This window comes from Rhinolophus sinicus, chromosome 1 (assembly GCF_057876585.1).
Source record: "Rhinolophus sinicus isolate RSI-liver-muscle chromosome 1, RSI-T2T, whole genome shotgun sequence".
In the NCBI taxonomy this organism is placed as follows: domain Eukaryota; kingdom Metazoa; phylum Chordata; class Mammalia; order Chiroptera; family Rhinolophidae; genus Rhinolophus; species Rhinolophus sinicus.
In genome coordinates, this window is record NC_142501.1 from 76039583 (window position 1) to 76061696 (window position 22114).

The following is a 22114-nucleotide window of genomic DNA, read 5'->3' on the forward strand; positions in this document are numbered from 1 at the left end:
TTATAATTATCTGAGTATAGGTCTTTTACTTCTTTGGTTAAATTTATTCCTAGGTATTTTTTTGATGCAATTATAAATGGGATTATTTTCTTAATTTCTCTTTCTAGTAGTTTGTTATTGTTGTGTAAAAATGCAACCAATTTCTGACTACTAATTTTATATCCTGTTACTTTACTGAATTCATTTATCAGTTCTAATAGTTTTTTTGGTGGAGTCTTTGGGGTTCTCTATATGTAGTATCATGTCATCTGAAAATAATGATAGTTTTACTTCTTCCTTTCCAATTTGGATGGCTTTTCTTTCTTCTTGTCTGATTGTGGTTGTTAAGACTTCCAGTACTACGGTGAATAAAAGTGGTGAAAGTGTGCTTCCTTGTCTTGTTCCTGATCTTGAGAATGGTTTTAGCTTTTCCCCATTCAGTATTATGTTAGCTATGTGTTTGTTATATATGGCCTTATATTGTAGTATGTTCCCTCTAGTCTCACTTCACTGAGAATTTTTATCATAAATAGTGTTGGATTTCATTAAATGCTTTTACTGCATGATCATACAATTTTTATCCTTCATTTTGTTTATGTAGTGTATCATATTAATTGATTTGCGGATATTGAACCAACCTTGCATCCCAGGAATAAATCCCATTTGATCATGCTAGATCAAATATGATATTTTTAATTCATTGCTGAATTTAGTTTATTAATATTTTGTTGAGGATTTTTGCATCTATGTTCATCAGGGATATCAGCCTATAATTTTCTTTTTATTGTAATGTCTTTGTCTGGGTTTGGGATCAGGGTAACAGTGGCCTCTAAAAATGAGGTTGGGAGCTTTCCACCCTCTTGTTTGGAATAGCTTGTTTGGAATAGCTTGAGGAGGATAGGTGTTAATTCTTCTTTGAATGTTTGGTAAAATTCTCCTGTGTAGCCATCTGGTCCAGGAGAAAGTCCAGCATTTCAAATGACTCTTAAGAATTGCGACAATTAGTACTATTTTCCCTTATCAACAAAGACTATATATATATATATATATATATATATATATATATATATATATATATATATTCGGTCAAAACATGATCAAGATAATATAATCAAGCTTTTCTTTTTTCTTTAATAAGGCCAAGCACCTAGTTATGTTAGAAGAAAAATATAGCCTTAGCTTTTCTTGAAGAACCAAGTAGAGTAAAGAGTCTGCTAAGATATTACAGGACCTCTTTAAAACTATATCACATGTGAGTTATGATGATGTTGAAAGAGAATGGTAGAAATGAAAGTTGTCTAGGTAATGATGGTATATGGAACTATGTATTTTGTCTTATGAACTAGACATTTAAAAACAAAGAACTCTCTATTTTCCATTTTAAATGAATCATCATTTAAAAGATTGGTGATTAATGTAGGTTTTAAATGTACTTATGAAAATCAAAACACATTATTCGTATAAGTTAAGGTTCAACTTCAAATGGCAAAAAATGATTGATTCTAGCTAGCTTTAGCACAACCAATTATTGGGAAGATTTGGAGATCAATATTTTATAGGCTCAAGATGAAACAGATCAAGCCCAGGGAAGGAAAGAAACCAGCTGCTCTGTCAGTTACTAATTATTGAATCTGCAACATCTATTTCCATCCCTGGCATGCTTCCACTTATGATTTAAATGACATAGAAACAGATTCTGATTCAACTAATGTAGGTTATTCCCCCAGAGAGGCCTGATGAGAGCAAAGCACCTTTATAACAGTCACTCTAAGTCTGCGTGGGTGGGGCATTTCCTCAAGGTCATTTAGAGAATTGTTATCAAAGTAGAGAGAGGGATACTGAACAGCTCAAAAGTGCCTACTACATTATTCATCCATAAATTGGAGTAATCAAGAGTAGTGAAGTAAGGAAACAAATAAATCAGTCAATATTTTTATCCTAGTAAGAACAAGTTATTCTGGAATGTTAATGCCTGATACTTCTGGTAAGATGGTGTTCTATGTCACTATGCTTGGCAAGCATAAAGCAACATACTCAGGCAGTGTTATTATTTTTATGACCATATAAAGAGATCTGTTAAAACCTTATTTTTCTTGTTTTCTATTTTATTAAACATAAAGTATTTTATGTTGATTTTTAATGCATGCAATAATCTGAACTAATAATTAGATTTTTTCTTTTTTTTTTTTTAGCTCAGCTGTAATTTCTGTTTTTTTTCTTTTACCTTTAGTTTGTGAACCTTGCACTGAACCTATTCCACTATGTACTGATGGGGAATTTCTTACTGTGGATCTTAATACCACACACTTATGTTGTCCTCAGTATTACTGTGGTAAGTATATTTTAACTAATTTAAAATATTTAGATATGTCCAATGTTTAAGACTTCAGTTGAATTCTAGCATATAAAATACATGTTGAATATATATAATGCTTTCTTACCTCTGAGAGCTCTTCTTGGATAATGTTATTACCTCCCTAAAATAGATTAGCTGTGACTTGCCTGATATCCTAGAATTGCTAGATATCCAGGTGATTCCATATCCCCTTTACTTCCTTTCTCTTGTACTCCAGCCATTTCTCAGGGTTCTTCACCTGATGTGCTATCCTAGTTCTACTACTGTTGTTTGTCTTATGAAGCATTTGTTTGTTCTCATCAACACATGGTAATTGGGCAGTGGGAGAGGCAGCACTGGGGACATACGAATTCATGCATTACATTAGCAATGGCAGTACACTAATTGGTAGGTAGCAAAAACTAGTGATTACATGAAGTTAATCTTTACCCATGTATTTTTTCTATTTAGTTTGTGAGCCAAATCTTTGTCCTGTGCCACTACTCAACTGTGCAGAAGATATGAAACTTGTGAAAGAACATGTATCTGGTCAATGTTGTCCAATATGGCATTGTGGTAATTAATCTTCATATTTTAAAGTTTTATTACAATATGTTAATGTATTCTGATCAATATAAATATGTTGGTTTTTGCCTTTTAGAATGTAGCTGTGAAAGCCTTGTTATGCCAACCTGTGAAGTGGTAAGAATACATATTTTGATTGACTTGTCATAAAATTTAATTCACTTTGTTCTTCCTTTATCTCTCTCATTTCTGAATTCTTCTCAGGGTTAATATAATTATCCTTATTAAGTTGCACTGAAGTAGATTAAAATAATGTTCTTTGATATTAGGGAGCAGTCAATGTTTTATATTTTATTTGAGATAAGAAGTACAATATGTTATTTTTTTCACTGGTGAATGTATCTATTAGTCTTGTATCTACTTAAGTTCATGGATCTTAAAATGAAGCAAAGCATTGAAAAAATATTATATCAGTATTGGCCTAGGTTATGGTGGTGGTTTCATGGATGTATACTTATCTCCAAATGCATCAAGTTTTATATGTTAATTATGTTTGTATGTCAAATAAGTAAATTTAATTGTATTTTACAAAAGCATTAATCTAACATTTACTGCAATGATGAGTTATCATCTATTATTTTCATAGAATGTTTAAATAGCTTTCATAAACATTCTCTCATTTGATTATTTTGTGTGTACTATATACACACCTACAGAAAAGAGTAGAAGTATATTGTATTTTTCTTAAATCCTTCATAGTTTACATGTTTAGTATATTATCTCATTAAATCTCCACAAAGTAAGTATGTTTAGCTCATTTTGTAAATAAGGAAATTGAGGTCTAGAGAGAGTAAATGATTGACTGAGATTTTCAAGACTCAAACCAGGGATTGTTTTGTGTATGTGTGTATTCCTTCATTCTTTCCACTCAGCCTTAGTTCTTTCATTACCCTTACAAAGTGTAACTAAGATATAAGTTGACAGAAGAACAAAAGCAAGTGGAGACTGTCTTGTTTCTATTAGTGGTCTGGCCTCTCTTTAGCTGTGACTCATTTTCCTCACCTGAAATAAAAAGTAATAACAATACCTGTGTCATGAGAATGAAATAAATTAATATAAATTAGATAGTACATGACACATAGCAAGGGCTCAATTAGTACCAGCTATAATTATTACCACAACACCTCCAGAATACTCATAATGTTAACCACAATGTGTAGATTATCATGGAGAACTTTCTAGGGAAAGTGACCATCAAGAAAAGTTTGGAAGAAAGTGATAGTCAGGTTAGGAAAAATGGATGAAAAGAGGTAAACTATTCCAGACAGGGGCTAGAATGAACATGAGTAAATGCACAAAGGATGAGATAAGATATGCATGTTGAAGGACCATGACCTCTTTCTTTCCTTGAGAAAGAGTTAACTGGAGGAGAAACGATGAGAGATGAACAACTATCCAAACTGGTAAACTGGGAAGGGCTTTAAAGACAAGGCTGAGGGATTTAGAGTTGATTTATTCATATATTCTTTTCAGTTAGTCATTCAACTAACATTTGTTGAAAACCAGTTATGTGTGGTCATGGTGCCAGCCACTTGAAAATGCAAAGCCGTATCCTGAGGAGCTTAGTGTAGTTTTATATGATAGGAGATGGAAAGTGTCCTGTATCAGACAGGAATTATAAAAATGGTGTTTGAGGGAGCAGGCATTGATAATCCTGTGTGGCAGGATAAGGGCAGTAAAACACTGGAGGGCATGAGATCAGCAAGAGACTAGTATAGCCATTGATGAATGAGGACCTTGAGTGTAGGGAGGTCTATATGGAAGAGGAGGGGGGTGGGGTTGAATTCAGGAGGGCAAAATGGAAGACTCAGGCTTTGTGTAACATATTTTCTGTGTGTGTGTCCGGGGGAGGGGGGCTTTAAAAACTTCCAAGGTAACAAGTCTCGCACACCAAGAATCCAAAAGTACTGGATCTTTGGACAAACACTCTGATGGCCAAAAGAGTAGTTCAGAGTAGACTCTGGGATTTCACTAGTACCCAGCCTCTTTCAGAATTCCCCTGCTGGCCTGAAAGAAGTAACACAACATCTTGAGACATTTCAATAATAAATCTTTCAACACAGTATAAACTAGTCCTTCTTCCTATGGGACTTTGTGCCTCCTGTGTTCTGGGTCCTTTGAAGCTTCTTTGGATAGGAGCCTCTACGTTCATTCTTTAAACTGGCTGTGGTTGTTACCTTAACTCTGCACTTTTTTTTTTTTGGTGCCTTTACTACCTATCTCAGCCTAACCATCAAACAATGAATCACATTTCTATCTGTTCCTCCCTTTTCTTCCTCCCCACTTCTAGTGAGTGGGTTTCTACCATTCTCCATTTACCCTTTCATTGTGTTCTCCTTCCCCAACATTTGTGCAAGATGCTGGCCCATCGAGTTTACTACCAGTTCACCTTTCAAAGTCTGAATATTATTTATGAATCAAACTTTGACATTACTCAATGTTGCAAGTATTTATTGAGTGCCTGTTATTTATTAGCATTGTTCTGGGCACACACAACATAACTATTCATTGTAGCTTCAATATCCTTGAACATCTTACCCAAATATAAGTAACCATCCATGTGTGATAATTTAGTTTTAACACTGATGGTTCTACATAAGCATCGACCTCATCCATTGGTCCTGAGTATTCATTCTGAACGATAGATAAGTATTTATGCCTAAGATGATATATGTATATATTTAATATCACATTAGTTTTTCACATAGAAAACAGATATATTTCAACCTAAAGAGTCTATGTTAAGCCTTTGCAGTATTTCTTTCTTTGTAACAGTTTTATTGAAATATAAATCACATTACCATATAACTCAAGACATTTAAAATGTCCAATTCAATGGTTCTTAGTATATTCATAGAATTGTGTAACCATCAACACAATTTTATAACCCTAAAAAGAAACTCTGTATCTATTAGCAGTTACTCCTCATTTTCCTCCAATCTCCCCAGCCATAGGAAATCAGGAATCTACTTTTTATCTCTATAGATTTGCCTATTTTTGGCATTTTATATAAATGGAATCATATATTATGTGTTCTTTTGTAATTCCTTTCAATTAGTATCAGATTCTCAAGGCTCATTCTTGTTGTACTATGTATCAGTACTTCATTCTTTTTTACTGTTAAATAACATTCCATTGTATGGGTATACTTAGACAAATAAAGGTATCCAATGGCCAATAGCACATGAAAAGATCCATAAACTGACATCATTAGCTATCAGTTAAATGCAAATCAAAACTACAGTGACATGCCACTTCGTACCAATTAAAAAAGGCAGATGTTAATACATGTTTAGGATGTGGAGAAACTGGAACCCTGCGTGCTGCTGATGGGATTATAACATAGCACAGTGGCTTTGGAAAACAGCCTGCTAATTACGCAAGTGGTTAAATATAGAGTCACCATATAACTTAATGATTCCACTCTTAGGTATATACCCATGAGAAATGAACACATTTGTCCACAAAAAAGCTCATGCATGAATGTTCATAGCAGCACTATTTATAACAGCCAAAAAGTGGAAAAAACTTAAGGTGATTTTGCTACTGACTCTAAAGGAGAAGGATGCTTACTTCAGATTAAAAAATTACCACCATATTTGATGTAATATTAAGTATTGGTAGAAAAATCACAAGGTATTTCCTCTAGGGGAAATTGGTACTTATGAGCATAAAAGTGTAACTGAACATGTGGATAAGATCTCAAAGGATAATAAGTAAGAAGGGAAGAATAGAATATTTAAGCCTAAACTTGAGAGGGCACAGTAGGAATCGTGGATTTAACCACTAAAATACAAGTGCATAAGTGACTTAAAAAAGTTAGTGTGAACCCACTATTTCCTTATCTAATCTTTTGGAGTAGCTAATACAGTGAGAGAATTTCATTTATTATTTGTTTTTACTCTATATTTCTAAAATGTTATTTCCAGTCTCATTGGAATTGTGTCACGACATATGAGTTATTGTTTATGCAACTACTTTACAACTTGTAAAACTCTATGAAAAGTAAGATATTACTAGTTTATAGGGAAAAGTGCCTTTGATATATTACTATTAATTTATTTGAATCATTTTTTGTGTTAAGAATCAAATTCATTTTAATACTGACATGGTATGAAAATCAAATGCACCCCGGAAAAGTTGATATTTAAAATGCCTTTTGAAACTGTAGGCCTGGTCCTACATTTAAGAGGAATCTATATCATTCCTAATATGGCGAAGTTTGAGTACTGGTCATAACAACAGTTTGCTAACAGCTGAAGGGTATACAGCATGTTCTGTGTGTCAGCTCTATTTTAAGCTCTTTACATATATTGACCCATTCATCTCTCTCAACATTCCTAAGAGGCAGGCAAATATTATTATTCCCATTTTACAAATGAAAAGGCGTGAGGAGCAAACTGGCTGACTCGCCTGCTCTACATCACACATTTAGTAAGTAGCAGCGCAGGGTCAGCCCAAGGCTAGTGTTGTTCCCCAGTCTGTGCTATTAATCATTACAGTATCCTCTTCTGCTCCTGCCTTATATGCTACAGCAGCCTTACTCAGAGGCAGACATCAGCGTCCTGGATCACATCTATAGAACAGATCAAGGACATTTCCACCAAGCAAAGGAGCCAAATCAGCAAGCGTTATCTTATCTCCATTTGCCCACACGAGGCTCGGAATCAAACAATATTTTAAAGTTAGGACAGACCATAAAGATCATCTTACCCACTTTCACTCATTTACTAGATAAGGGAATGAAAGTTTAGAGAGATTAAGTCGTCCATGATCACATTGTTTGTTGTGAATTTTTTCCATGGGCTGTGTATTAAATGACCACCGGGTTAATCCAAGCCTGTTTACTACCAAATATTTATTAAGAACCTGCTCTATCTCTGGCTGTGTGGTAGGGAACTTATTAGATACTACATCATGTATGTTTTTTTTACCATTGTCATATAGTAAGCCATGTGATAAGTCATATAATAATAATAATAATAATAATAATAATAATATCTTTCTAATAGGGAGAATTTACTACAATAGACCTTAACTTTCAGAGTGACTGTGGATGTGTGCAGTATCTCTGTGGTAACTATGTTTTCTGTAACTTTTAAATGATACTAAATATTATTGGTATCTCTTGTTTGCTATTTAATAATTAAAAATAATTTTCTATGAGATGTATTACACGTTTTAAGCCATTTGCCACCTTTTTAGTATAAAAATGTGCTATTATTTTTCAGTTTTCTCTTTTGTAATATCTCTAAATGTTCTGAGAAATTTGATAATAGGACAGAAAAATGAAATTTTTTTCAGAAGCTGAAAGTTGATTGTAGGGTTCATATATGTATATATTTAACTTAAAAAAACACGTCTAAAAGAGAGCTTTTCGCTCACTGTTTTGTTATTATTGATGTTAACACTGCAAAACAGAGAGTTGATTTTTCTGTGAAATAACAAATTTTCATATTAAGTATTAGTAGGTTAATAGAAAATAAAATTTTTATTCAACAGCTTGAAATTTTTATATGAGAGAAGGCTTAATTAAATTCATTGTTGGTGAGGCAGAAAGAGCTTAAGCTGATTTCTTCATCACTATTCTAGACTACCCTAACATGCAACTTTTACAGATACAGTAACACCTTATATGAGCTGCCTTCATCATGAAGTATAATTTTCATGACTATTTAGTTTGCAACACAAAAAATCAGAAAATTTCCTTTCAAAATAATTAAAAACCATGAAATATTATACAATTCCATCATGAAGATGGAATTTTTTTTTTCACTTCTATTTATTTTTAAGTGTGTTTTTCCAGGACCCATCAGCTCCAAGCAAGTAGTTATTTCAATCTAGTTGTGGAGGGTGCAGCTCACAGTGACCCATGTGGGGATTGAACCAGCAACCCTGGTATTACAAGCATCACACTCTAACCAACTGAGCTAACTGGCCACCCCGAGACCTACTACAATTAATTTAGATTCTGCCTCTATCTATATCCACTCCCCAAAATTGTCATGTTATGTTTCTGGAAGAGGGAACAGCAAGTAGCTTGACAGTCTCTTAGGTCTAAAATTCTAGAATCTGTGATAAAGTATAGCTTTTGGAGCAAGTTCAAACAGTAAATACCATGTTTCCCTGAAAATGAGACCTAACTGGAAAATAAGCCCTAGCATGATTTTTCAGGATGACATCCTCTGAATGTAAGCCCTAATGTGTCTTTTGGAGCGAAACTTAATATAAGAGCCAGTCTTATTTTGGGAGAAACACATGGTAGTAGTTGAGTTTACAGATCAATTTCTTATTGTATGTTAAGGCATAAATGTGCTACAGTTATTATTAAATAAACTCTTGAGTTATTAACAATATATAAAGGTAAAGATCTTGACTCATTTTGATAAAAATTGCACATCACAATGAAAACATAGATTTAACTAAAAATTCCATTGGTTAATTAAAAACTCAATATAGTACTTTTTGCTATTTTTCTTTTCTCAGAAAAGGATAATGTGTGTGTATTCCAAGAAGTATCAGTATTGAATCCTGCCCTGTCTATGATAAAGTACTTGGAAGGGGACTTTTGTCACATAATAGAGTGTCTGGAAGAAAAAGATAACCAAACAGGCTTTCACACTCTGAATTTTACAACGGTGAATTGTTCAAAAGAATGTGATGTCGTAAGTATTCTTTATAGGTCATTCTGGTGAGAGTTAATCAATTTTAAAACGGCAGTTCTGGAATTTGAACTAGTGAACAATTTACATTCACTAAGTTGAAAATATACACTTGGACAGTTCGAACACACTTATCCCATTGTTCTTGCCACTTTCTGACGCAATTCTGAAGTCCTCTTTCATGAGTGTCTTTAGTTGCACTGTCGTGGCTGCCTCTATGTTCTGAATCGATTCAAAACATTTACCTTTCATGGTCATTTTGTCTTTGGGGAAGAGCCAAAAGTCTCAGGGTGCCAGATCCAGTGAATAAGGTGGATGAGGACACACTGTATGTTTTTATTTGACAGAATAAAAGCGATGCTGTACTAGAAGTGATGTGTAACACAGATCCTTTCCATTGTGATCACAAAAGACCGTGAATGCTGCTGCCGAGTGCCATCCAACGGAAAGTCAGGGATCTCCAATAGGGGAAGTGGCGCGTGGAAACTTAGTAACAGTGTGTGACTAGTTTCAACTTCATGCAGTCAGTTAGGTGTTGAGAGAAGATGTATTTTAAAGTGTGCTGTGAATCATGGATGACTGACAACACATTAACATGAGATGGGCAAGGTTTTATCCTCCATCATGACAACATTCCATGTCACATGTCATTTCTGGTACAGCAATTTTTGACAAATAAAACCATTCTGGTGTGTCCTCATCCACCTTATTCAATAGATCTGGTACCATGTGACTTCTGGTTCTTCCCCAAAGTCAAAATGACCATGAAAGGAAAACATTTTGAATCGATTCAGAACATTGCAGCAGCCATGACAGTGCAACTAAAGATACTCACGAAAGAGGACTTCCAGAACTGCTTCAGAAAGTGGCAAGAACGATCAGATAAGTGTGGTTAAAGTGAGGGGGAATATTTTGAGGGGGATTAATGACAATGTGTCTTGTACTGTAATAATTTTTTTTAATTTAAATATGCACCATATTGTTTGATCACACTTTGTAGCTGTATAAAGTCATTATATGAAATGCTTCAAATTCAGCCTTAGAAATACTTGCAAGTATTCTGAGAGAGCATACATTCACATTGGGAAGCACTTTCAGAACAATTAGTTTAAATTATTGATATTGTTGTGAGGCTAATTCAATGTATTATTGTCATATACAGCACCAGGCATATTTTCCATCTCCTAGTGATTATGATTGTTGTGGTTCCTGCAAAAATGTATCCTGCAAATTTCAAATGGAAAATGGAACATCAGTTATATACGAGGTATGAATTCCTTATTCCTTAAAATATGTTCCTTGGTGGGTAGCTTTCTATGCTACTTTCTGAAGAAGACATTCTTAAGTCAAATAAAGTTGAAAAATGTCACACACGAGTTCTGCATACAATAAACACACCCATATACAGTACGCTTACAATGGACAAGACAGAGTTACATTCTAAAGTATCTGATAATTTCTGTTGTAAACGAACATGCTTAACTTGTTTCTCAAACTTATTTTATCATAGATCTTCACTTTTGTTTTTAGATGTGAGCAATGGGCTTTGAGAAATGTTGATTTCTAATCATTATGAAGAAAAAGGACAATAGTATTTATTTACTTATTTGAAATAAAGCATTTTGATAGAAATCTGAAACTCAAAATGTTAGCACTTTACTATTTCAGGTATTGAAGATTTTGGTGGGTACATAAGAGAAAAGATTTAGAATATTTGTCAGATTTTTAAAAAGAAGATCCCAAGAGACGTTAATGCTATATCACATCTTTCTACTGAAAACAATAAAATAATTATCCAGAATTCCTCCATTATTTCATAATAGTTCTATATATGTTTGCAGACTAACTTACTTCTTCCCCAGAATTTTTTATGAAACTTTGTAATTTTGTTAGTGTTGTGATCAGATTTATGAAGGTCACAAATTGTGTTTATAACTTACATTATCTGAAGATAGTTCCAATTTATTATTGCTATCCTTACATTTTGTTCCATTAATAGTTTAATTATCTGGAGATATTATTTCTGGTGTTCTTAATTACATGGGATTACTCACATAAAGGATTTTTCAATCGTTTGCATTTTATTAAATAAGAAAAATGAACAATTATTTTTGTGCCGTAGTCTGTTGTTTTACAATTATGTGAAAAATAGTGTTATTGATTTACATAGTTATTTATCAGTTTATCCTACCAGTATTTCTGTTTTCTAATATGTTAGAATATATACATATATATATAAAATATATTTTATAATTTTATTGTATATATATGTATATGTAATTAAAGAGGAGTCTTCAAAAAGGAAGCTTACAAAATTATGAAGAGACACAGGTGTCAGTGAGAGAAAAGGAATTGAAGACTATTTGAAAAAATATAATAACTTAAGGATTTCAGTAAAAACACAACACAAACTCTATAGATTGATGTATATAATTAACCATTAGTGTATATAATTAAATTCATGGTGATATCCCTGAAGTTTAAGTAAAATATTAAATTATGTTCAAAGTATTTTTTTAGAACAAAAGAAATGCAATATAGGTAAATAAATATCAAGATCATTATTAACTCTTGTCTCTTTCAAGGATAAGCTGTAGTTATCTAGAAATCTAATTTTTATGAAGCAACTAATTTTTTATTTCAGATAAATTAAACATTACTATTTCATGAATTTGAATATTTTTTTCTTCTTTTATACCTAGACTTATAGATCTTTTCCAGTTAAGGTTCAAGAAGACCTGAAGTTATTCATAAACTAAAATAAAATTTAGAGAAAAGGATATTAGTTAAAATTCTTACTGGTCCACAAGGAATCCGCAAGCCAGAGTTTGACTAACATTTTAAAATGTGGGTTATAAAAAATAAAACATAGATCAATAATTATAACCCACTATTATGCAAGAATTTTGTTTATCTGACCTTATTTCTAAAGAGGAATTTTGAAATCAGGAATGAAATAAAGTTATTATGTTTAAAAATTTGTTAGAAGAATAGGAATAGTTTTTAAAATAACCATAAGATACATGAAACTAGAACCATAAGTCAATTATCACTATCAATGATGATTTAAAAAATATTTTGGTGAAAAGGGAGTGGAAGGAAGAATAAACAAATTTCAAGAAAGGAGGTGTATTATGTAATATGATTTGTTGTTTTATAATTAGTGAGGGAAATAGTAAAGCAAGACCTTTGACACTTGACCAAATTAGATAATTAGTTTTGTAGTAGAAACAGGTATCTTTTACTTCTTTCCTGTCTATTGCTTTACTTCACATTTATATCTTAGTTCTACTACATAGTATGAAACCAAACACACAAAGACACACACACAACATATAAATATGTATATATATATATGCATATATATACATATGTATATATATATATATATATATATATATATTTATACACATATGTATTTTTAATCATTTTAGATAAATTTGTGGACTTTTCCAGATGGATATTTTGTGTCACAGGAGAATTTCTGCATCTTGACTTGACTTTTGATAACTTGGATTGGAAGTATTCTACTTAAGAAATACAGCAAATTTTAATAGCAAGACAGTAACTTTGTTTTTATTTTTAGGAGGGGAGTACATGGAATTATAATTGTACCACATATGAATGTGTTAAGACTGATGAAGGGACAATGATTCTGAACTTCAGTATGGTCTGTCCCCCTTTTAATGAGACTGAATGCAAACTGGTTTGTACTTTGTTTTTTTATCTAAGAAAATTTAGTATTAAATATAATTTAGAAAATAATATGTTTTCCAAGGTCATTCATACATACATGTGGCTTATTTATTTTGGTGAATGTTTTATTTTTGTGTATACATAAACTCTCTATTATATTTCCTCAGTTTGCCATTTTGAATTATATATGGTGTTCCAAATAATTTTGACTCTTCCCTGAAGAGACATACTATCTCTGGGTTTTTAATATGTAGATCAAAGGATTATTGAAAAATCATTTGATCAGAAGAACTTTCCCCGCTTTCAATGTGGATCAATAAGCTAAACAGAGTTTGACCCATTTTTTCTTTCTTAAACACAGCCAGATTTATGACGTCATTCACTTTTCAGTACATGCTGACCTAAGTGAAATTTATCTTAGCTTCTCTGAACACAAACCACTGTGGAATTTCGCACATGCCACAGGATTGCTGATCCTTCAGTTTTGTTCTCCCAATTCCTCTTCTCTCAGAGAGAGTCCTTTGGGAGAGTAGAGTTTTGAAAATGATAAGATTTTTTAAAAAAGATTCTTTGTAGCTCTAATTATTTAATAGATAATAATTCCTAATTAAAAGTGAGCTTTGTTCTGTTTTGTGAGGCAATATTTTTCTTAAGTGTAGAGAAATACCATAGTGTCATTGAGTTTTGTTGTTTTTTCAAGATGTCCCCATTTAGTGATGATGGCTAGCTTGCTAGATGGCTAGCTAGATATAATATATATTAAGTAATAGCTTTTTATCTCTGGAAAGACTCTTAGGCACCATCTTGTTTTACAGATTGTTTTTTATAGAGTAAATTAGTCTTTAATTTGAATTTCAATTAGCAAGTTACTAAAAGCAATTAGCAACTTGCTGTAAGCATTCCAAAAGATAATAAATACAATGATTAAAATTTAGCCTTAGGCAGGAACCATCCTGAAGTGGGAAAATGTTTTTTGAATAAAATATTAAGGAAAAAGATATGTTATAGTCAGGAATTCCATGTAGTCCCATAGAAGAGCTTATTTTATTTTGAGGAGTTGAAATAATATAATGGCCTCTATTTAGAGTACCTGTTAGTACTTTGCTTTGGTAAGACATTTTTGTGGTGTTTAAAATGTGTTCTTTTAAGTAAGTTATCTTTTTGCAGTTTTTTATGTTACTAATAAAGAAATAAGAAAAGATTAAACAAAATATCTGCTTCTAATTTTAAAAACAAAGGAATTCTTATTAGAAATAGTTAAATTCCAATCATTTTCCTGTAAAGATGTTGTGAAATTTAATAAAAATCTTGAGAAAGTTAGTTTCTATTTCTAGTCTAAGAGTAAATAAACAAACACTGTGAGTTTTGACTTTATTCCTTTTCTCCTCCTAGAATGAAGGGGTGGTGAAGCTTTATAATGAAGGCTGTTGCAAGATCTGTAAGTGACGACATGTTACATCTATTAATTTGATGGATTAGTGTTAATTGTTCGTGGTGATTATGATTTTTCTCATAAAATTCAGTTCCTAAGATGCAAGGAGGGAAACAAATTTTACAATGCATATAATTTAAGAGCTTTTGTGTCACATGGTTGATTCTTTTGTAATTTAGTATTTATAAAAATTTCTGGGTTTTGAGTAAAGTGTTTTTAATTTAGATGAATTTTAATTTAAATATTAGCAACTTATTGCTGCATTTCATAGGATTTTAACAGGTTTTAAGTTTAAAAGTGCTCTATGGTCAAATTTACTTGGAACATTCTGAACTACAGAAAGTTAGGCAGGTTATGATGAGAATGGCGTATCTCCAACAAGGACATACAGAGTACAGTATTTTCCCAACTTATTGGGACGAGTCTATGGTTCTGTATGACACAGTTGAGAAATGCAGATTTAGTGAATATATTTAAATCTTATATACAAAACTTCCCACAATTATTTTCATAATTAAAGTTATGTAGATGTAATATATTTTATATTAATTTAAATTACCAGGTTTATTTCATAGTGATATTTAATGATTTTAAGGACTGAAATAGAATAGATGGGTATTCATGCAGCCATTTTTCTTTCTTTCTTTTTCAGTGATTATAATTTGTGAAGATAAAATAAGAGTTTTAGGAATCTTGGTGTAGATGGTAATTTAAAAATTTATAGAAAAACTTTCAGGAAAAAGGGTACAACACAGTTCAGGTTAATAAGGCCATGGTGGACGGTGGAGGGTTGGATTCTTATTCATTTATTATTTTTTTAATTTTATTTTTCTATATTAGTTTCAGGTGTACAAAACAACATACTGATTAGACATTTACATGCGTCACAAAGTGATAACCGCCCCCCCCCATGCCTACTACCCCCTGACTGCATATATAGCTGTTAAAATACCATTGACTGTATTCCCTATGCAGTACTTTACATCCTGTGACTATATATACATGTATATATATGTGTATATATATATATATATATACACATATATATACATGTATATATGTGTATATATATGTATATATATGTGTGTGTATATATATATATATATATATATATATACACACACATATATATATATATATTTAATTATAGTTGATATTCAATATTATTCTATAACATATAAGTTTGCTAGGACTGTCATAACACAGTACCACAAATTGGTGACGTAGAAATTTATTGTTTCAGAGTTCTGGAGGTTAGAAGTCTAAAACATAGATGTAGATGGGGTTGGTTCCTTCTGAGGACTGTGAGGGAAAGACCTGCTCCAGGCCTCTGTCCTTGGCTTGTAAATGGCTGTCTTCATGTTCACTTGGTGTTCTCCTTGTATGTGTATCTGTCTCCTAATTTCCCCTTTTTATAATGACATCAGTCATGTTGGATTAAAGTCCACACTAATGACCTCATTTTCACTTGGTCACCGCTGTAAAGATCCTATCTCCAAATAAGGTCACATTCTCAGGTGTACAGGAGTATTTGGAATGCATAATTCAATCCGTAACAATTTTTGTTGCTGGGACTTTTGTGGATAGTATAATGCCACTTATGCAGTTTTACTTACTGGGGCTCTTAGGTGCACACTAATTGAAATATTTCTATTAGAAATAAGCAATTTTTAATTCAGTATTCTCTGAATCAAAGGTAAACTAATGTGTATCCAGTAGTATTTGTATCAGAAACCCAAGGAAAGAAATTAGGCTCCAGAATCTGAAGAAGGTTATATTTTTATGAACTTCTTTCCCCCCTGCTTCCTCAGAGTCTAGACTCTTCTGTAGGTGTGAGACATAGGAATAGAATCACATTGCAATGTTAAGACCTTGGATTAACCCCAAGTTGATTTCTGGAGAAGTGAGTACATTTACCAGTATGTTATCTGAGGGCGAACAGGAGAAGATCTGTGGAACTGACCATATCACTACCATTTATTGCCAGTCACACATTGACACTCTATTAAGCCCATGGCAAACAGTACTAAGATTAGTACTATGACCAATCTTCACAAGTTCTGGGAGCTAAATGGGGAAGTAGGTATGGCTTTCCTTTTATATTAGGAAAAGAAGGTTCAGAAAATTTGATCGTATTAATCAGTAATGGATTTAGGTCTGTCCAGTGCCTGGGCCCAGGGTCTTTTGATTCTGCTAAGCTCTTTGAAGCTGCAGAATAATAACAAGCCACCTCAGTTTCTCCCATTTGATGAGTAAGGATTTGTAAAGTAATCTCTGCTTTGGTATCAGAGAATCCTTGTCTGCAATCTTTGCTTTTGGGTGACCAGCCTATATTGTCGGATACTATCACAGGTGCTATGCTAAACAAAATGTGTTACAATAAAGTCTCTGAGGAATGAATTGGAAATGCCTCTTGGTACAAACAAATTCAGCCAACTAACAATAAATTTATTTTGTCCCAATTTCTTTCATTGAATAATTTGACTATCAAACCAATTTTTATTGAGCGCCTTCCATGTACAAGACAGTCTTTTAGCACTGGATCTATAATAGTGAATGAAAGTATCTGCATGCATAGCGCCTATTATCAAGAAGGGGAAGAAACAATGAACAAATAAATGTATACTTCTATGTCAGGTAGTGATGAGTGGTGTAAAGAAAAATAATGCAGACAATAGGTATGCAGAGTGAGGGGAACTGGGTTGATAATTGGCGTGAGTGGTTAGAGCATACCTCTGTAATGTGTCATTTGAATAGAGACTGAATGTCCTCTGGAAAGCCAACCAGGAAGAATGAAGAATGCTGAAAGCAAAGGAAATAGCAAGTGTGGTTATAGCATAAAGATGATGGTGATAAAAACAAGAGCATAAGATACCTTATAGTTCATGTTAAAGTTGTTTTCTTTCTAGACTATTCTTTCTTCTTAAACTTACTTGAGAATGGAAGGGCCAATGAAGAAACCACTGAGTGAAAATATCTTAAGATACAAAACAACCTGCCCTCCATCACCAACTCTGAGTTTTGAGCCACACTGTAGTTGGGAGGTCAGGTAAAGGAGAAAGAAAAAGCACAGGAGACTGAGGAGGAGACACGAATGAGATGGAAGGCAAACCAAAGAGGGTGCTGTGGATGCCCAGGGCAGAAAGTGTATCAAGGGGGAGAGAGTGATCAACTGGGGCTGCAGAGAAGTAGAATGAGAACTGAGATATCCTTGAATTTAGCAATTTGGAGGTCAAGGGTGACCTTGAGAAGGAAGTTTAACTTCAGGTAATCTTTCCTTTAACCAGAGTAGCTTAAGTTTTATATACTTTACATGTTGATATTTCACGTAAGCATTTATTTAAATAAAGATTTTGTGGCTAAAGTCATTCGAAAACTGGAGATCTAAATCCAATCTTTTGCAAAAAAGTAAACTCAACAGAATGATTCAGTGGCTTTCCTAAAGTGGCGAAGCAAGTAATTATCAATCAGAGTGAAAATCCTTGGTCTTTTGCATCCTGATTCAGGGTTATATCCACTACACGCAGCATTAAATAGATACTCTTGGGGTATTACTAAGGGACAATCCATCACACACACAGAGGCATATTAAGGTCATTAATTAATACAAAGTGTTTTCATTTGAAATCATAAGAGATCATTTCAAAGCCATAAAATCAAGTTAATATCATTCATCCATACATTGCAACATTATTGATAAATAATTCAATTACATTCATGCTTTATTTTTTATTAATATACATTAGGATAATGTGTTTTTAAATCTATTAATTATAACTTCAAAATAGATTTATAGATATATATATATATATATACACACAGATGCCTTAATTATGTACATGTATATTCATTTCTATATACCATAGTAAATTATTTTGATTTTTAGCATTTTAAATATTTATAATAGCATTATAAATATTTATCTATTTATACACCACACACAGGTTGATGTTAGCATTACCATATGTGTAGAATATTTTTGATGTGTGATTATGATAATTGTTCTGGGATAATAAGATAAAGAGATCAGTATAAAGCTAGAAAATATAAGAGAAAATCTATTTAGAAGGTAAAAAATATGAGTGAAATTTTTAATATCCCTTAATGTAGGAATATATTTTATATAAATATATTAATTTTCAAGTTTCCATATATTGATATGTTAATTGAATTAAGAAACAATTTGACATGAGCCTTTTAATGAATAAATGCATTCTATATTTTATCAGGTAAACGAGAAGAAAGAATATGCCAGAAAGTGCTCATTAAATCAGTCATAAGGAAACAGGACTGTACAAGTCAAAGTTCTGTAAGTGTAAAAATATCATTTGTTACATAAAGGGCATGTGTCTTTCCAAAAGTATATGTGTCACAGCACTAGTAAGTGTGTAAGCCAACAAAATGCCAACACTTCTTAACTTTGAGATTATTCCTAAATTCTAATATTAAAATATTGTTAAGAAGTGAATTATTCTTAGCATAATCAAAACGAATTAATCTGAATGATAACTGCAATCCAGAGAGATAGAAATTAAACCTACCTAAATTTGAGTACATATTTTCTTAAGTATGCAATGTACTCAGCAAAAACCGTCTTAGTTCTAACTTTATCTCCTTTAATATGACCTATCCAACTACTACAGTATATTTGAGCCATGATGTAATGTAGGTCACAATAGACTCTTTAGATTATGATTAATATATTGCAGATACCTGTCTAGTTATGCGAGCACATTTCATACTCTGAGTTATGTCAGCATTGCTGTCTTAGACATGCCCGTGGAACATTTCTTTGACTTATCTGAGTTACTAAATTTCAACCTAATATGTATTGGGATCCTTTAACATACAGAAGCTTGAGAGTTAGAGTGATAAGGAAAAAATACCTGCTTCCATTTGACTTCTTAGTAGAATCAAGTAACCAGTTTTTAAAAATATAAGACTGTTTTTTCTCGCTGTCTTTCCTTACAGATAAGTGTTGCATCTTGTGATGGAAAATGCCCATCAGCTACCATATATAACATCAATATTGAGAGCCATCTAAGATTCTGCAAGTGTTGTCGTGAAAATGGAGTTCGAAACTTGACTGTGCCGCTGTATTGTTCAGGAAATGGTACTGAAATAATGTACACTCTCCAGGAACCTATAGACTGCACATGCCAGTGGAATTAGACTTCGGGATTCCGAGAACTCTCTGCAACATCATCATGTCAAGTGGAGTTAACTTTTATCACTGTTATTTAGGCACCAGGCAGATTTATGACTGTTTAATGATAATATATTTTTTCAGGCTATTGGGATATAGCAGTTTAACATATGGTACAAAATATGCACAGTTTCCATGGAAAAACTCAATTCATTGATTGACTTTATTACAAAGAATCAAGTGATTTAAAGTTGTTCAGCTAAAATGCTGTTATGTATATAATAGCAACATGCTGCAGACCTGGGATATGCTCATTAATTAGAAAGTTATTTTGCAGAATTCTTGCAATTTCACTCAATAGTTATTTTTTGATTTGCAAATTCTACCATAGCTATCCAAATTAAGATACTCTTTTATCTCTACTATGTAGTCTGGTAAATGTTATCAGTTAAAATTGGCATCTGGAGAGTCATAAAGAGTGGTATGTTTAGAGACAGATCATAGAACTATAGGATTTTAGGTTATTTAAAGCTTGAATGGATATTGGGGATATTATTGCAAATTCCTCATTTTGCAGTTGTAGCAGATAACCAGAGAAGCTCTGTGACTTGTACAAATTAAATCAGTGTAACAATATAGTGAATTCATGTTAATGGTTAAGTCTAGGTCTTTTATATTCCAGTCCTATGATCTTTTCTTTTGAACAGTATAGTAAGGTGTTTATTACAGAATCTTTCATTCTTAAAGCGTGTGCTTTGCATAGAATTAAGAACATTAAATTTAATACCTTTATAAAAAGGAAAAAAAAATGCCACACATATATATGTATATACGTACACATAATAGTTATCCCAATAATAAGTAATGGGGAAATGTAGCATCAATTGCTAAATAGAGGAGGGATATCTTGGGCTTTTATTTTTTATACCACAAAAAAACTGTTATTAAATATGTTGTTACTATTTAACATTTAGTTAGCTATTTACTATCTCATGCACATCTGACTTTTGAGATGTATTTGCATACTATTGAGGTTGCATGCTATTTTGCTTTACATGCTGCTCCTTTGCCAATGAAGAATGAAATAAAGTTATTTGAATGTATTAATAATTCTATAATGGAATGCTGCACTTTTTGGATATAGTAGATTATTGATATTTGCAAGGAATATATCCTGAGATCTTTGCAAATCCCCAAATTGTATGACATTTATAGTATATAATTATTTGTGTTTCCTTGTGTGTAACAAGGAGAGAATGCCTTTCTTGGTATTATTGTTATGGGGGCCAAATGAAGTTAAACATCAACAAAAAAAACAGTAAAGTTGCATTGAAAAGCAGATACAGGGGCCTGATGGTCTAGGCTCAGATTTTAGCTAGGTCATCTGCTTCCATTTCAAAATCATGCTTCCCAGAAAAATTGCAAATTATTAGATATTTTGGATCTCCAGTGTTACTTAGAAATGGATGAAAGAATGAAATGAACATTGTATCTGCAAAGTCCCCATGTCTACGATATACAAAAATTGACTTTTATCTTATTTGTGCTTAATATAAGTGTTTTGTTTATATGTTAACATTTCAATATTCTTGGACTCCTGTTAACATATAGATGGAATCAAATGCTTTTGGTTAAAATAAATTAACATTTTGCTTAAGAAAAACTGTTATGTACCTCAAATGAGGCACATAATATTGTATATTGTCTACCACCCACTTTATTTCCATGCTCTGTAAAATATTTGTTATTGAATTAAAAATATTAAATCATCTTTACACCTATTTGTGGGAAAAAGGGAAACATTCTCCTAGAACTTCATAAATATTCTCAAACACAGCAATATGTATTGAGCACCTGCTACGTGCCCGGAACTAAGTTCTGAGGACACAGAAAAAACAGATACAGTGCTCATGATCAGACAAATTAGAGTCACGTGAGAAAGCAGACATTAAATAACACAGCTCTAAGAAGTCCAGAAGGAGAGACCAAAACTTTTTGAAATTTGGTATATGATAAAGGTGGCCCTCAAATCAGCAGAGGGGTACAAGTGGACTTTCCATAAATGGTGTTGGCACAACTGGATAGTAACTTGGACAAAGAAATTTGGATCCACACATCCACTCATATCAGGATAACTTCTAATTGTATCAGAGATTTAAATGTTAAAAACACAAACAAAGAAAAAAGAGGGTAGACATTATAAAATAAAATATGGGAGAAATTCATTATAACCATAGAGTGGGGAGAACCATTCTAATTTGACTCAATATCCAGAAGAC

At 32.4% G+C, this 22114-nt stretch overlaps 1 protein-coding gene across 2 annotated transcripts in view; it reads left to right on the forward strand.

The window, feature by feature from the left end:
* Nucleotides 1-21498, forward strand: part of OTOGL (otogelin like) — a 142577-nt gene extending 121079 nt beyond the window's left edge. For both annotated transcript variants that reach the window (XM_019751251.3, XM_074325364.2), the window contains 10 exons: nucleotides 2210-2311; nucleotides 2786-2890; nucleotides 2976-3016; nucleotides 7912-7975; nucleotides 9386-9564; nucleotides 10724-10828; nucleotides 13148-13267; nucleotides 14650-14695; nucleotides 18919-18998; nucleotides 19661-21498. In XM_019751251.3, the coding sequence (XP_019606810.3) occupies nucleotides 2210-2311; nucleotides 2786-2890; nucleotides 2976-3016; nucleotides 7912-7975; nucleotides 9386-9564; nucleotides 10724-10828; nucleotides 13148-13267; nucleotides 14650-14695; nucleotides 18919-18998; nucleotides 19661-19861 (1043 nt within the window). In that variant the 3' untranslated portion in view covers nucleotides 19862-21498. The remainder of the gene's footprint in view (nucleotides 1-2209; nucleotides 2312-2785; nucleotides 2891-2975; nucleotides 3017-7911; nucleotides 7976-9385; nucleotides 9565-10723; nucleotides 10829-13147; nucleotides 13268-14649; nucleotides 14696-18918; nucleotides 18999-19660) is intronic.
* The last annotated feature ends 616 nt before the right edge of the window (nucleotides 21499-22114 follow it).